The 16,531-nt window shown below is 42.2% G+C and overlaps 2 protein-coding genes and 1 pseudogene across 3 annotated transcripts; all 3 read right to left on the bottom strand.

The window, feature by feature from the left end:
- Positions 1–1,493: 1,493 nt before the first annotated feature.
- On the bottom strand, positions 1,494–4,562 carry LOC147099570 (ferritin heavy chain, oocyte isoform-like). Its single transcript, XM_085969324.1, has 4 exons — positions 4,385–4,562; positions 3,516–3,662; positions 2,629–2,754; positions 1,494–1,794 (listed from the first exon to the last, which is right to left on the bottom strand). Exons 1-4 carry the CDS (start codon positions 4,484–4,486, stop codon positions 1,648–1,650), a joined length of 522 nt encoding a protein of 173 aa, XP_085825450.1. The 5' UTR covers positions 4,487–4,562; the 3' UTR covers positions 1,494–1,647.
- A 2,256-nt stretch (positions 4,563–6,818) lies between these two features.
- LOC147099569 (ferritin heavy chain, oocyte isoform-like) lies at positions 6,819–10,941 on the bottom strand (annotated as a pseudogene). The gene is made up of 4 exons (XR_015073941.1): positions 10,085–10,941; positions 9,105–9,252; positions 8,164–8,277; positions 6,819–7,344 (listed from the first exon to the last, which is right to left on the bottom strand). The product of XR_015073941.1 is annotated as a ferritin heavy chain, oocyte isoform-like (transcript).
- A 2,017-nt stretch (positions 10,942–12,958) lies between these two features.
- Positions 12,959–16,136, bottom strand: LOC147099568 (ferritin heavy chain, oocyte isoform-like). The gene is made up of 4 exons (XM_085969817.1): positions 15,950–16,136; positions 15,043–15,189; positions 13,643–13,768; positions 12,959–13,246 (listed from the first exon to the last, which is right to left on the bottom strand). The coding sequence occupies exons 1-4, from the start codon at positions 16,049–16,051 to the stop codon at positions 13,100–13,102; spliced, it is 522 nt and encodes a 173-aa protein (XP_085825943.1). The 5' UTR covers positions 16,052–16,136; the 3' UTR covers positions 12,959–13,099.
- Positions 16,137–16,531: the final 395 nt, after the last annotated feature.

The raw sequence follows: 16,531 nt of genomic DNA, 5'->3' as shown, positions 1-16,531 counted from the left end.
TGGCTTGGTATTTTCAAATGGAGTTCATTCATTCCCTTTAGATGAACTATTTTTGAACAGCTTTAATGGATGTTTAATTTGTGGATTCTTCAGGAACACTCAGAAATCACCGCACACTTTGTGGGTTAAGGGCAGTCTTTTGGAACAGTTGTGGCCATTAGCGATATACCGAATGAATTAGCGAAAATAATCTAGCTCCTATTTGATCAGAATTAGCTAGTGGATCCCTACTGTCTTGTTTTGCACACTTTGTACAAAAATAATAAATTGCAGGACAACGGATTATTACAATTTAAACTCTTTTAATGAAGCATCAAGTCTGTAAGCTTTCTCAATCAATACAGCACCGTGTGGACAAGATGGAGTTCGGACCCCTGGGTCTTCTAAACAATAGCAGTCCTTACAGGTGCCTGCAGGCCAATGACAACGCAACATGTGATCACGTGAATACAATAGGTATTGCTTCGATGCCTGCGGGCCAATGATAATTCAGTATGCAAATGTTACACCTACAACAATGCTGCTGCAATAGAAAGTAAGTTAGTTTTTGGTAGAAAAATCATTGGCTTGAATAGGATTGATATGATTGTGGCAGAGACCACATAGGGACAGTAACACAATTCACTATGTATAGGCAATGTTATCGCTCCACGTTATGTACGGAACTTGGTTGGGTTATCGGAGCAGGGTCCCTTTCAGAGTCGTCGATTGTGTGTCGATGTCATAGCCCTGCGACGAGGCCGAGTCCCTCAGTCCATGCGGAGAGTTAATAAAGCTAACACGTGTTTTTCTTTGCTGCTATGAAAGTCTCGCACTCTATTTCCAGTGACTCCTACATGATTACTGATTTAGCTTCACTTTACCCAACACCAACAAACTCCCTGTAGGACACACTACTGCTCGATTCAGACTAGTGCTTTACTTAATCCCAGACATCAAGTATTGCCGTCGGTGGGGCTAGAAAAAGAAAGTAACCTGGGAAAGAAAGAGAATGATAAACAGAAATGATCCTGCCCAAATGGAAGTTTCTAAGATGGCCAACACTGTACTGTGTACACATGTCACACAGCTTTGGCAATCTAGTGCGTGACTTGTGCCATCAGTCAAATGTAAAGACAGCTCAATAGCAGATCATTCCCCCACCTTTACAGGTAAAAGTCTGAAGCAAGACACCAGGCATGTACTCTCCCTTCTCCTGACTGAAGAGTCACTACTGTCAGCACTAATTCAACCCCCTTCACCCTTCCCCATTTCTTTGTTTTAAACCACCACAGCTTAATGACTGTTTGCTGGCAGATGTTATAAAAAACCCTTTTCAGCAGGAACTGTTACCGAGAGCTCAGAAAACCATTAGAATCCTCTCCAGTGATGATTTGAAGATGTGGGCACAGCCATCCTGGGAGTGACTTCTGTATTTTTAACTTGGATCATATTACACAGCTGTGTATTGTGCAGTGGGATCTTAACCAGATCAGCTATTTAATTAAACAAAGACAAACCAGTTCAATGATGAATAACCTTTATTTCCATGTACTGTGACAGTTAGATGAGAAAACTGGGAAATAATGACAACCAAAGTATTCACCACCAGAAGTTGGTCACACTTCATTTCCAACCTGTATAGAACTAATGGTTCAAGAATCCCATTCAACTCAGGCTGTGCTTGTCAAACAGGTACTCTCCCATGCCATTCTCAGGGGCTCCCAGTCTCTTCAAGTTGGTGATGTGATCTCCAAGCTTCTTGATCATCTTCACTTGCTCATCCAAGTAGTGGGTCTCCAGGAAGTCACACAACTGAAAGTGAAAAACAAAGCACAATTAGCTCAGAGGAGACATCATCAAAGGCCTTCTGAGCTTCACCGCCCATGGAGATGGTCCTTTATCTTCTACTGGATGGGGTAACTGGTACAAGTGCTGCAGAGAAATAGGTGGATTGGACGTCAGATTAGATTTACTCCAGGAGTAATGCATTTACCAATTTAAAATTGGAAAGCAGAACCCCCTTCAGTTACAACTTCTCCTTTGGTGTCCCAATTTCAATCTGCTTTATGCACTGGCCTCATCTCAGTGGGATCCTGATGTTGAAGTCTTTTGTGAAAGATCATCAGAAACCTATTGGGCATGGAGATATTGCTAAAGATCAGTGATCAGATTAAGCTCCCCAGATAGCCTTCAACTCACCCAAAACATGGCAAGTGTCAGCCATGGCTTACTGGTACCACTGCCAGTCAGAAGGCCCTGGGTTGTCCCATTTCAGAGAATTGAGTGAAAACCAACACTTCACTGCAGTACTGAGGGAGAGCTGCAATGTCAGAGGTATTGTCTTTTGGATAAAACAGTACACAAGGTCTTGTCTGCCCACATGGTACTATTTCAAAGAAAAAAAACTGGAATGTCAGTGTCCTGGCCAATATTTATCACTAACCAACTTAATAAAACAGACTATCTGGTGATTTCTCTCATTTCTGCAGCAGGATCTTGGTGTGCAGATTGACTGCCATGTTGCAAACATTACAATAATGACACTTCAAGAAGTACTGAATTGGCTGTAGTGTTTTTGGACACCGACGACAAGGAAGGCACTGTAGATATGCAAATCTTTCTTTAAATGAGACATTAGGAACTTACATGAGGGTCAGTGTTCCCAGTGGAGAGTTTGTGTAGATCCAACAGACTCTGGTTGACATCCTTCTCCAGCTGCAGAGCTCTCTGCATCACCACTAGGCCATTGCTCCACTCATCCTGCTCTGGTTTCTGAGAGTTTGTAGGGGTGGGGTATAGAGTAACATTGGAAGAAATTAGTTAACAGACTTGAACATTTCAGGAGTTAGTCAGATCACAACTCAATGTCATTCTTGATATTCTAAGCCAGGATTTTAACCAGACAGTTCATCAAGAATTCTCTTTGGAATGAGTTATTTGACTTGAAATCACAGCACTATAGGCTCTAAAGTGAGATCACCTAAAATGGAGCACAATATTCCAAATGAGGTCTATCTAGCAGTAATTGCAGTAACACTTCCTTGCTTTCTATTCTATGCCAGAACATGAAGCCCACCTTTCAATCAGCCTTTTGTCTCTGCAAGCTAGCTTCTAAATGACATCTGTACTGGGACACACCCCAAATCCCTACACTCTTACATCTGATGTGAACATCAACCACTTCCTTCCAGTCAACCCCCTAGCCAGTCTCCAATTTTGCCCTGGAGCTCACTATAGACCCTAGCTCAGCAGATCACTATTTGCACATTTAGATCATATGCACTAGTCACCATCCAGTGGTCTATTTTATACCAACTGCCTCCTACTCCACCCAGTTTTATTGGGGTCACAAGGTTGCTTCTAATGCACTTCCAATTTCTGCCAGCAATCTCCTGCCTTCTGAAAATCCATGCATACAACAATCATTGAGCCTCCTCTTGGAACAACTTCCATGACTCAGATAATCTAGTATGAGGTAACTAGCCTACTTTTCACAAAACCATGGCAATTCTTCAAAGTTTGCTGAATCTAACCTTGACATCCTCCAGGACAACACGCCCCCCACGCATATTCTGGAATTTCAGCAGTTTCTCAGCATGCTCACGTTCCTCATGTGACTGCTCCTTGAAGAACTCGGCAAAGTGACGCAGGGCAACATCATCCCGGTCAAAGTAATACGACTGCAGGTAGAGAGAAAAATGGAAAAGAGACAATTGAAATCTAGATCTGATCCATGGCCAACTCAAATGGTAGCAACACCAATACTTTCCAAATCCTTTTTGAATATGTTGGAAGCTCCTCATTGAAGTAGCTCAACAGAATAGGAGGTTATGTTACTAGAAAATATTAGCGAGCTTTAATGCTTTTTGGAATAAAGCTCTCAACTACACTTGGTCAAAATATCTGTGGTATCTTCTTTTGTTCCCAGATGAAAGTCTAAAAGCAGAGAAGGAAAAGAGCCAAATCTTTAAAATTAAATAGTTTAACACCATCCTCAGGTGAGAAAGACTAACAGGATTCACTCAATTAGAGGGGGATAAAAACTGGCCAGAACCAGCCAATGTTTCACTAACTAGTCACCCAATTCAATCTAATTGTTGCCATCCAAGTTGGAAGTTGACTAGTTTTAGTGAATCTTCAAGATGAACCCTCCATTACAAACTTGATGAAACCCTGGAGTTAGTTTCAAATATAAACACATCAGAATAGGACAGAGCTATTACAGAGCAGGAAAGAGTCCTTCTGCAAGATCACTGTCTTAAGAGCATTCACTGGATTAAGACTGGGGAGGGCTATAGAGAGACCCTCTAAAGCCCATTCATTGACCTAGAGAAATTCTACCTGCTTAGGATAAATTAACAGCCTTAATTTTGAAATAGGACCCCAAAAATACAAAACTCACCATGGAGAGATAAACATAGGAGGAATAGAGCTCCATGTTGATCTGCTTGTTGACAGCATCCTCACAGTCCTTGTGATAGTTCTGACGCACTTGGGAGGCCATCTTAACTCTTCCTGTTGCAAAGCACTGAGCTCAAACTCCACTGTAGTAACAACCTAACCTCTACCCTCACAAGCTCCTGCATTTCAACAGGGTCTGGCATGATCAATGATGATTGACAATCCCTGTGAGCCAGTCAGGATCTTCCATCAATCCAGGCACCAATTAACAAAGGAGAGGGGGCGGTGTGTGATACCCAGAGCCAATCAGAGCTTTGGAATACAGAGGTTTGGATGATTATTCTGTGATGTCATTGCTGTTGGTTTCTTTGACTTTCCTCAAACTGAACCTGAAAGTGTCTCTGTTCTCAGAATCAGAGCTTCACAACATAGCTCAAAGAGTTCGATGAGTTTGCAAATGGAAATTCCACCCTGTAGATGGTGTCGAGCACAACTGGCTCTAAGTTAACCCGTCTCTTGGAGAATTGATGGGCATCTCGGTGGGTCCAGAATGAGTCCGTGATACCAAGGGTCACAATGTTGACCACAATAGATTGAAAGAGACTGACCTGCACTAGACAGTCCACAGTGAATCTGCAAACCAGCCCACAAGAAGTTGGGGAAATGAAAAGTGGATCAGTGGGGAGCTTCAGACAGAATCTGTTGTTCCGTCACTGTAACGTGCAATGTGGAGATTTACCCCTAAGACATTTAAGAACTGTAAAGTCCTGTGTTTAGTTTGCAATGTTTCCTCTTCTCCTGCAAACCCTGGGTCTGTTATGAGGAACGGTTTTATACCCGAAAGGTCAAGTGTCTCGTGTATTCTCGACCAATGCTGCCTGACCTGCTGAGTGCCTCCAGCGTTTTCTGTTTTTGTTTGAGAGTTCCAGTATCTGCAGTATTCCAATATCTGTTCCTATCCTGTTATAGCTCTGCTCCAACTACCAGGCATTTAATAGGACCATAAAACCTCCAGAACAGAGTACAGTGAATTACATAAACCATACAACACAGAAATAGAATGTTTGGCCCAACACTCTTCCGCAAACTACAGTTGATGCTCGGTCAATTGTTAATTCTGAGGGTGGTAGATTTTTTTAACCAAAGCTATTAAGGGATATGGGACAAAGGTGGGTATATGGAGCGAGGTCACAGATCAGCCATGATCTCATTGAATGAAGGAACAGGCTCGAGGGGCTAAATGGCCTCCTCCTGTTCCTATGTTCCTAACAAGCTCATGTTTATTTTCTACTCAAGCAACAGTCCTAATTCCATGTGCCTGCTCTGTTCCTGTACCATGGCATCTAATCGCATTTAGGTACATCCTTGGAGAGGTTCGGTTGTAACTACGATGGTGTTTGAACATAGCTCCCACCAGCAGTAAAACTGAAGATGATCTCCCAAGTGTGTCAGAACTATCACGAGTGTACAAGACACACAGTGCATCAATAAACTGAGCCATTACAAAATATCAACAAGCTTTCAAATTCCTTATGGTGTGGAGAACCAATGTGTTTTCCAGTTTAGTTCCCACCACCAGTCCAAACAATATTTTATTTGTAGTCAGTCTAACCATTTATAGCAGCTCACCATGTCTGCCAATTCAGTCCTAGAGAATATTTAATGGACTCTGGTGTCACAGTATTTTTAAATGGACTTCACTCATTCCCTTTAGAGGAACTAGTTTTTGAACATTAATTTGTGGCAACTTCAGGAACACTCAGAAATCACTACTCACTTTATGGGTTAAGGGCAGTCTTTGAACAAATTGTGGCCATTAGCAATATACCAAGTGAATTATTGGAAATATACAGCTACTATTTGATCAGAATTAACCAGTGCATCCCTAGAACAGTGATACTGCAATAGAAAGCAAGTGAGTTTATTTTTTGGGAGAAGAATCATTTACTTCACTAGGATTTATATGAGTATTAATTTAGTATCACTTTACCCCACATATTCTAAATAGGTCATACTGCAGCTTGATGTAGCATTTTATACAGACCAATGGTTTATTCAATCCCAGACATGAAGTTTTACAGTTGAGGGGGGGGGGGGGGGGGGAAAGTAGAAAGTAGAAAAGGAAGTAACATGTTGGGTGGGTGGGGAAAAGAGAGCAAAGGGGAAAGAGAATGTTAAACAGAAGACATCCAACCCAAATGTAACTTTAAGATGGCCAGTGCTGTACTGTGTATACATGTCAAAGCTTTGGCAAACCAGTGAGTGACTTGTGGCATCAGTCAAATGTAAAGCCACCTCAGTAGCAGGTCACCCCCCATCCTTACCCTGAGAGGTAAATGTCTGAAGCAGGACACCAGGCAGCTACTCTCCATTTTCCTGACTGAACTGTCAGCACTAACTCACCCCCTCCCCTTTTCTTTGTTTTAATCCCCACACCATAATGACATTTTGCTGGCACATGTTACAAAAAAACCATTTTCAGCAGGAATTGTTAACGAGAGTTCAGAAAACCATTAGAATCCTCTCCAGTGATGATTTGAAGATGTGGGCACAGCCATCCTGCGAGGGACTTCTGTATTTTTAAACTTGGATCATATTACACAGCTGTGTATTGTGCAGTGGGATCTTAGTAACCAGATCAACTATTTCATTAAACAACAAAGACAAACCAGTTCAATGATGAATAACTTTTATTTCCATGTACTGAGACAGTTAGAGAAAACTGGGAATTAAGCACAACCAAAGCATTCACCACCAGAAGTTGGTCACACTTAATGTCCACCATGTATAGAACTAATGGTTCAAGAATCCCCATCAACTCAGGCTGTGCTTGTCAAACATGTACTCTCCCATGCCATTCTCAGGGGCTCCCAGTCTCTTCAAGTTGGTGATGTGATCTCCAAGCTTCTTGATCATCTTCACTTGCTCATCCAAGTAGTGGGTCTCCAGGAAGTCACACATCTGGAAGAGGAAAACAAAGTACAATTAGCTCAGAGGAGACATCAAGGGCTTTCAGAGCTTCACCATCCATGGAGATTGGCCTTTATCCTCTACTGGATAGGGTAACTGGTACAAGTGCTGCAGAGAAATAGGTGGATTGGACATCAGATTAGATTTACTCCAGGAGTAATGCATTTACCAATTTAGAATTGGAAAGCAGAACCCCCTTCAGTTACATCTTAATCCTTTGGTGCCCCAATTCCAATCTGCTTTTGCACTGCCTCAACTCAGCAAGATCCTGATGTTTAAGTCATGTGAAAGATCAGCAGAAACCTATTGGGCATGGAGATACTGCTAAAGATCAGTGAACAGATTAAGCTCCCCAGATAGCCTTCAACTCACCCAAAAACATGGCAAGTGTCAGCCATGGCTTACTGGTAGCACTGCCTCTCTGAATCAGAAGGCTCTGGGTTGTCCCATTTCAGAGAATTGAGAAAAAATATATCCAGGCCAACACTTCCTGGCGTACTGAGGGAGTGCTGCACTGTCAGAGGTGTTGTCTTTTTGATGGAAGGCTCCACAAGGTCTTTTCTGCCCACTCAGGTGGAGGTTGAAATAGTACCATGGGTTCTTCAAAGAGGAGTTGGGGTATTTCCACCAGTGTCTTGACCAATAAGTTAAAAACATCTGGTCATCTATCAAATTTGTGTGGGAGCTTGCTGTGCACAAATTGGCTGCTACATTACAATAGTGACTGCTCTACAAGAGTAATTTATTGGCTGTAAAGCACTTTAGGACACAGGCCAGAAAGTTACTTTAAGTGAGTCATTAGAAACTTACATGAGGGTCTGTGTTCCCTGTGGAGTGTTTGTGCAGATCCAGCAGACTCTGGTTGACATTCTTCTCCAGCTGCAGAGCTCTCTGCATCGCCTCCAGACCATTGCTCCACTCATCCTGCAAGGGGGAGAAAATATCACACATTAGCAACAGTAGATGAAATTAGTTAAGATCAATTCATTATCCGCGAGCATTTCAGCAGCTAGTAAGATCACAAGTCAACGTCACTTCTTGATGCTGGAATCCAGGGGACTCCCTCTGGATTTTACCAGTCTGCTCATCCCAAGAGACATTTTGGTAATAGGTTATTGGACTTTAGTCACAGTGGTATATGCTTTAAGGTGGACCATCCTAAAAAACCATTCCAAATGAGGTCTATCTAGTATTAATTGCAGCAACAGTTTCTTGCTTTTATGTTCTATGCCTTAGCATGAAGCCTACCATCCAATTAGCCTTTTGTACTGGCAAGCCAGCTTCTAATGACATCTGTACTGGGACACACCCAAAATCCCTTCACTCATCCTCCTATCCTTACCTCTGATGTGGACTATCATTGAACTACATCTGCCATCAGACTCACCCACTTCATTCCATTCTACCCTGTACCCAATTTTTGCTCCAGCTCACTATAAACCCTAGGTCAGCAATACCACTATTTGCAATTCTAGATCATATGTACTAGTGGTCACCATCCAGTGGTCTATTTTATCCCAACTGCCTCCTGGTCCACAGTTTTATTGGAGTCACAAGGTTGCTTCTAATTCCATGCATTCCAATTTTAGCCAGCAATCTCCTACCTTCTGAAAATCCATACATACAACCATCATCAATCCTCCTCTAGGCACAACTTCCATCACTACAGTAAATCTATTAGGTCAGGCCTAACTAGCCTATTTTTTCCTCAACAAAACCAAGGCAATTCTTTAAAGTTTGCTGAATCTAACCTTGATGTCCTCCAGGACAATACACCCCCCACACCAATTCTGGAATTTCATCAGTTTCTCAGCATGCTTACATTCCTCATGGTGACTGCTCCTTGAAGAACTCGGCAAAGTGACGCAGGGCAACATCATCCCGGTCAAAGTAATACGACTGTGGGTAGCGACAAAATGGAAAGGAAGACACAGGTCAGACCTAGATTACATCCATGGCCAACTCAAGTGGTAGCAACAGCATGGTCAATAAATTACCCATTCTCTACTTCAATACCTTGTCAATTAAGGGATTATATTGACAAAAAAAAACACTTGCAAGTCAAAGTCAGACACTTCAATTCCCTCACTAAAAGTAGCTCAACAGAACAAGAGGTCATGTTAGTAGAAAATATTAGTGAGCATTGATGCTTTTCAGATTAAAGCACTCAAACTACACTTGGGTCAATTTATCAGTGGTATTTCCTTTTATTCCCCCCCCCCAACAGAGGAAAGCCTAAAATCAGCAAAGTGATCAAAACTCACTCAGCAATTTAATACTTGGAATCAGTTTAGTGGAAGAGATCCCACTTCAATGAGACATTTTAAACACAACAGGTTTCTCAGGACTTTGCTCAATTAGAAAAAGGGAGAAAACTGGCCAGAACCAGCCAATCGGTCACTAACTAAATTTAATTGTTTCCATCAAAGTTGCAAAAGTTGACCAGGTTTATGCATCTTCAAGATGAATTCTCTATTAGAAACCATGCAGCCTTGGAGATAGTTTCAGATACATCAGAATAGGACACAGCCATTATAGAGCAGGGAACAGTCCATTAATGTGTTAACAGTATTCACTGGATTAAGACTGGGGGGGGGGGGGGGGGGGGGAAAGAGGACTATAGAGAGAGACACTCAAGCCCATTCATTGACCTGGAGAAATTCTACCTGCTTAGAATACAATCATGTCACAGCCTTAATTTTGAAATAAGACCAAAAAATACAAGACTCACCATGGAAAGATAAACATAGGAGGAGTAGAGCTCCATGTTGATCTGCTTGTTGACAGCATCCTCACCGTCCTTGTGGTAGTTCTGACACACTTGCAAAGCCATCTTAACTCTTCCTGTTGATAAGTTCTAACAACACTCTAACATTGTCCCTCACAAGCTCCTGTATTTATACCAGTGGGAGAGCCTGCATTTCAACAGGGTATGACATCACCAATGATGATTGACAATCCCTGAGAGCCAGTCAGGGTCTTCCATCAATCCAGGCACTAATTGAGAGGGGGTGGGGTTTGAGATACCCAGAGCCAATCAGAGCTTTGGAATACAGAGGTTTGGATGATTATTCTGTGATGTCATTGCTGTTGGTTTCTTTAACTTTGCTCAAGTTGATCAGAAAGTGTCTCTACTCTTTTGGTTAATCAATAAAAAAAAAAATTTAAATTAAGGAGAGGGGGTGGGGTGTGAGATACCCAGAGCCAATCAGAGCTGTGCAATACAGGCCAGTTTGGATGATTATTCTGCGCTCGGACCAGAGGAACAGGAAGAGGCCATTCAGCCCCTTGAACCTGTTCTACCATTGAATTAGATCACGGCTGGTCTGTATCTTAACTCCATCCACCCGCCTTGGTTCCGTAACCCTTCAAATCCTTGCCGAACAAAAATCTAACAATCTTAGTTTTGAAATGTTCAATTGACCGTCACCGTTTTGGGGGAGAGAGTTCCAGATTTCCACTGCCCTTTGTGTGAAGAAGTGCTTCCTGACATCACCCCTGAACGGCCTGGCTCTAATTTTAAGGGTATGCCCCCTTGTTCTTGACTCCCCCCACCAGAGGAAATACTTTCTCTCTCTCTACCCTATCAAATCCATTAATCATCTTAAACTCCTCAATTATAATCACCCCTTAATCTTCTATACTCCAGTCAATAGAAGCCTAGTCTATGTAAATTCTCCTCATAATTTAATCCTTTCAGCCCCGGTATCATTCTGGTGAATCTGCCCTGCACCTCCTCCAAGGCCAATATCTCCTCCCTGAGGTGAGCAGCCCAGAGCTGAACGCAGTGCTCCAGATGTGGTCTAACCAGAGCTGTATACAACTGGAGCATAACCTCCACCCCTTGTATTCCAGCCCCCTGGAGATGAAGACTAACAGTCTATTAGACTTCTCAATTATTTTCGTACCTATCCACTAGTTTTTACTCATTTCTGTACACGGTCCCCTAAATCTCTCTGCTCCTCCACAGTTCCAAGCTCCTCACCATTTAGAAAATACTCTGATTTTTCTTTCTTGGTTCAAAGTGGTTGACCTCCCACTTCCTCATATTGAATTCCATCTGCCAGTTTTGCCCACTTCACTTAGTCTATCAATGTCCCTTTGCAACTTTCTGCTCCCATCTACATGACTTACTGAGCCACCTAACTTAGTGTCAGCCGCAAACTTGGATATACGGCTCTCCGTTTCTTAATCTATGTCATTTATAAATAGAGTGAAAAGCTGAGGTCCCAGTACACCACTAGTCACATCCTGCCAATTGGAGGACATACCCAGTATCCCTACTCTGTCTCCTACCTCCTAACCAATTCCCTTCCCATGTCAAAAGGTTGCCTCCAATGCCATGTGCTTCCATTTTTCCTAATATGTGTGGACCCATATCAATGATGTCATTGCTGTTGGTTTCTTTGACTTTCCTCAAACTGAATCTGTAAGTGTCTCTATTCTCAGAATCAGAGCTTCACAACATATCTCAAAGAGCTCAATGAGTTTGCAAATGGAAATCCCACCCTGTAGATGGTGTCGAGCACAACCGTCTCTAAGTTAACCCGTTTGTGTTGGAGTTTATCTTCCACATCAACAGTAGTCCTAATTCCATGTGCCTGCCCTGTTGCTATTCCATGGTATCTAATCTTTTTCATGCAGGTCTCCCCCATCCCCTGCCAATCAAGCCAATATTTTTTGTACCTAGTCTAACCATGTCTGCTCGCTCAGTCCTTGAGAGAATATGTAATGGGCTCTTTTGTCTCAATTTAAAATGGTGTTCATTCCCTTTAGGTGAACTATCTTTGGACAACATTAATGGATGTTTAATTTCTGGCATCTTCAGGGAAACTGAAACATTACCACACTGTTTGTGGGTTAAGGACAGTCTTTCTGAACAAGTTGCAACAATTAGAAATACACCAAGTGAAGTATGGAAGATAACAAAGGAACTATTTGAGTAGAATGAACTGGTGGATCCCTATTCAAGTAGTGGTTTTATACTTGAAATGTCAATTGTCTTGCCTTTTCTTGACTAATGCTGCCTGACCAGTGTATCTCCAGCATTTACTCATCCCAGACATTGGTCAGTATTGCCCTTGGAGAAACACAAGAGCAGCCTACCCACAGGAAGTTTAAGGTGGCCAATGCTGTATTATGTATACAGGCCAAAAAGCTTTAGCAATCCAGTGGGTGGGGGGGTGGGTGACTTGTGGCATCAGCCTAATGCAGACACCTCAATTGCAGTTGTCTTCCCCTCCCTGGACCTGACAGATACAAGTCTGAAGCAGGAGCAAAGCAGATAATTTCCAATTTCCAGACAGAAGAGCTCCTGTCCACTTCCCCAGTTTCTGAAGCTTCATGACATTGCAGCAGTGATGGGCAGATTAGAGTCGCAGGAAATCCCCTATAAGCTTCCCTGTGATAATGCAGAGATATGAGCACAATGATCCTGGTTGGCACTGGATTAAGTTTAGGAAGCTGGACTGGGAGGGACATTTATAGAATATATAGTTTTAAAGGCATGTTTAAAAAGTTTCAATGGGATCAGGCATTATCCAGCAAGGCATCTTGGGGGATCTGAAATAATCAAATCAGCTACTTAATTATACAAATAAACCAGTTCAATGATAAATAACTTTTATTTCCATGTACAGTAATTGATGAGGAAACTGGGAATGAACCACAGCCAAAGCATTCACCACCAGAAGTTGGTCACACTTCATTTCCACCATGTATAGAACTAATGGTTCAAGAATCCCCATCAACTCAGGCTGTGCTTATCAAACAGGTACTCTCCCATGCCATTCTCAGGGGCTCCCAGTCTCTTCAAGTTGGTGATGTGATCTCCAAGCTTCTTGATCATCTTCACTTGTTCAGCCAAGTAGTGGGTCTTCAGGAAGTCACACAACTGGAACATGAAAAGAAACTAATGGGTATAGTTAACTCAAACAGATGCTCCTCAGGATCAAGAGATTGTTGATTTTTTTGGACTGGGATAATGGTAAAAGTTGTGCACACAGGGAATTTGTGCATTTAGCCAGACAAGACCAAAATTACCCACAAGTGGAAAGTCATCAACGCCATTAAACCAAGAGTGAACGGCAAGAATTCTTTTGATGCCTCAGATGCCAAGTGCCCTGGGGGCAGTTTGGTGATCAAAGTCTACAGTGCAGATGGTCTGGTGCCCAAAATAAACTGTACAAGTGAGAAACACAAACCTATATGGAAATGCTTTCTACCAATGTAGACTTAAGTGGCAGATTCCAAGATCACCCTCAACACATTTGAAACATTAGAACCTTACATGAGGGTTGGTGTTCCCAGTGGAGAGTTTGTGCAGATCCAGCAGACTCTGGTTGACATTCTTCTCCATCTGCAGAGCTCTCTGCATCGCCTCCAGACCATTGCTCCACTCAGCCTGCTCTGGTTTCTGAAAGGGAAGAACAATCTGGTCAGCAGGTTCAGCTACTGGAAGTGAAAGTCCAAGGGATGTTATGTTCAAGGACAACAGGGTTAGAAGCAACAGAAGTTAATCGGTGCAGCTCAAGACTAAAAATACGAGGGAGGATTGTGAAGTCATAAATCACTGGATGGCGTTGGAGACCATTACTGGACACTAGATCAGTTCATGGATTCTGCTCTGCCAGTGTGTTAGCCAAAGAAGGTCCAATCACAAGTACCTGCCTTTTTGATCTAATCCCAAATACACTCCAAGTAGCTAGCTCTCCTTTTTAAAACCTCAATTGACTTTTCATCCATGAGGTCTACAGCTGTGGCCCACATTCTCCTCAACTTGAAGCTTCTCTCCCACATTCTAAGATTATCCTCATGTCCCTATTTACCCCATAAATTCTCCAGCCTGTTTACTTGGATTACTCTAAACACCATCAAGGAGAATGACATTTTGGTGATGCTACAATGAGATTGGACCAATTGGTCAAAAAGGTGGGGCAGAAAAAATAAACTGGAATGCAACACACCAAGTGCAATGAGCAGCACCAATTGCAGTAAAACTTCTGGTATTATCTCCACTCATGACAGGCCAGCCAGCATCCAATTTACCAGCAACTGCATTTTGCACCATCAATGTGATGTACCTAGATCCTCATGGCACTTTAAAATCTACCCATCACCACAAGATTCTGCCTTTAGAAGGTTCTTCCATTGTACTGGGAAGCACAAACATCTGCCAATGTGGCACCCTTTAGCAGTGCATGGAGAATAGAAGACAACATCCCATTTTAGGAGCTTTGACTTGTTCTCCCCATCTCCCAAATCCAGGTAATTTATCCCAGAGGCCTCAACAAAAGGGAAAGAGTGTGGTTAACAAAAATACTTACTATTGTCCTTCAACCCAAATTCTTCCTCTTACCACGCCAGTTTCCTATCCAAGTTACCAGTTTTCTTCCAGTTTCAGGCACCTCAAAGTTTTAACTAGTAGTTTACTGGGTAGGAACACAAATTCTTTCTTAACAGCCATATATATTGATCCTCCTATATCCACTAGCTCAGGTGACCCAAAGATCATCAAAGCCATACCCACACATCCTAAACTCCCTCAACAGTAGCAATTTTACTCATTAAATCTCACTGGCTTTTAAGAACTTAAGGGTGTAATGACAAGAAACTAAACTATTTAAAATAGAGAAAACTTCTTTTAAGCAATCAAAGTTGCATCACAGAAGACTTTAGTTAAAATCCAACCTTGATGTCCTCCAGGATGACACGACCTCCACGCCGATTCTGGAATTTCAGCAGTTTCTCAGCGTGCTCACGTTCCTCGTGTGACTGCTCCTTGAAGAACTCGGCAAAGTGACGCAGGGCAACATCATCCCGGGCAAAGAAATCAGACTGTAAAGAACATTTTTAACGCATTATGCCTGACCCAGATCTCACCTACATAAAATTCACACACACACCACTTCCTTCCTCCCCTCCAGTTAGTGAGTTCACAATTTCTTTGGGAACAATACCATTGTTAACTAGCAAAATTAATTCACTTCACTAATCTTTGAAAATGTATAGCATCCCCTCCGTATATAAAAAAAAATTAAACTAGAAACAGAAAGCAAAATTACAACTCAAATTAAACACCTGGGCAAGTAACATCTTACTTTCTATTCAAATCTAAAATTGGTGGAGAAAGAAAAATTCTTCATTCTAGTAGTTTTACAATCTGCAATTTAGTACAAGAGAGATCGAAATACAGTGTGGAAGGATTCAATAATTCTCAAAGTACTTCAAGTCCAATTAAAGAGAGAGAAAGCTAGTGAGCACCTGCCAACATTTCACTCACTACAGTCACCCCACTGAAACTGAACTTTGTTTCATGTCAACAAGCACTTGACCAGGTTTGTGCTCTTCTGTTAAACTCGGGCAACAGCCGAGCAAGATTCATATATTAAACCTGTCAATAGAGTGCAGCGACAGTACTACAAGGAGCAGGCAATTAACTCAACAAGATCACCCTGTACTACACACCTGAAGTACTCACCGCCCAAAGATTTTTCCCCAGATAAGGAAGACAAGAGAAATATAGTTTAAAGCCAGTTCATTGAACTGGAGAATTTCCAACTTTTCAGAATACAGCAACAAGGAATACAAGACTCACCATGGAGAGATAAACATAGGAGGAATAGAGCTCCATGTTGATCTGCTTGTTGACAGCATCCTCACAGTCCTTGTGGTAGTTCTGACGCACTTGGGAGGCCATCTTCACTATTTTCTGTTTTATTATTACTGCTCACTATCACCTACAAAGTTCTAGAACTGACTCTTTCAAACACAAGCTCTTGTATTTATACTACTGGGACAGACTGTGTTCAAACCAGGAATGACATCACCAATAATGATTGACAATCCCCGATAACCAGTCGGGATTCTTTCCTGAATCCAGGCACCAATTAACAAAGGAGAGGGGGTGTGGGGAGGTGGGTGAGACCCAGAGCCAATCAGAGCTTTGCAAAACCGGCAGGTTTGGGAGATCAGTCTCGGTGATGTCACTGTTTTGGGTTCTTCGACCTTCTTCAAATCTGAAAGTCTCTCGTTTGAATTAAATGACAATTTGCTGCTTTTGCCGAAGGGGCTTTTCACAATCTGGCCAAGTTTGTTGCTTGCGAGGAACTGTGGTGCCGAGACAATACTCAAAGCAATCAAGTCGTCTTGAGTGAATTTGCAAACCAACATTTGGAGA

Source organism: Somniosus microcephalus, chromosome 28, assembly GCF_052327205.1.
Source record: "Somniosus microcephalus isolate GS21.2 chromosome 28, FLI_Smic_1.0, whole genome shotgun sequence".
In the NCBI taxonomy this organism is placed as follows: domain Eukaryota; kingdom Metazoa; phylum Chordata; class Chondrichthyes; order Squaliformes; family Somniosidae; genus Somniosus; species Somniosus microcephalus.
The sequence above is the reverse complement of the archived record's forward strand: the minus strand, read 5'-3'. Positions and strand labels throughout refer to the sequence as shown.

What these genes read in the sequence shown, in the direction of transcription:
- LOC147099570 (XM_085969324.1), bottom strand. Translation starts at nt 4,486, where the DNA reads ATGGCCTCCCAAGTGCGTCAGAACTATCACAAGGACTGTGAGGATGCT. An exon ending in CCTATGTTTATCTCTCCATG is followed by an intron (nt 3,663 to 4,384) that starts GTGAGTTTTGTA and finishes CTCTACCTGCAG; the next exon opens with TCGTATTACTTTGACCGGGA. An exon ending in CTGGGAACACTGACCCTCAT is followed by an intron (nt 1,795 to 2,628) that starts GTAAGTTCCTAA and finishes TTTCACTTTCAG; the next exon opens with TTGTGTGACTTCCTGGAGAC.
- LOC147099568 (XM_085969817.1), bottom strand. Translation starts at nt 16,051, where the DNA reads ATGGCCTCCCAAGTGCGTCAGAACTACCACAAGGACTGTGAGGATGCT. An exon ending in CCTATGTTTATCTCTCCATG is followed by an intron (nt 15,190 to 15,949) that starts GTGAGTCTTGTA and finishes TGTTCTTTACAG; the next exon opens with TCTGATTTCTTTGCCCGGGA. An exon ending in CTGGGAACACCAACCCTCAT is followed by an intron (nt 13,247 to 13,642) that starts GTAAGGTTCTAA and finishes TTCATGTTCCAG; the next exon opens with TTGTGTGACTTCCTGAAGAC.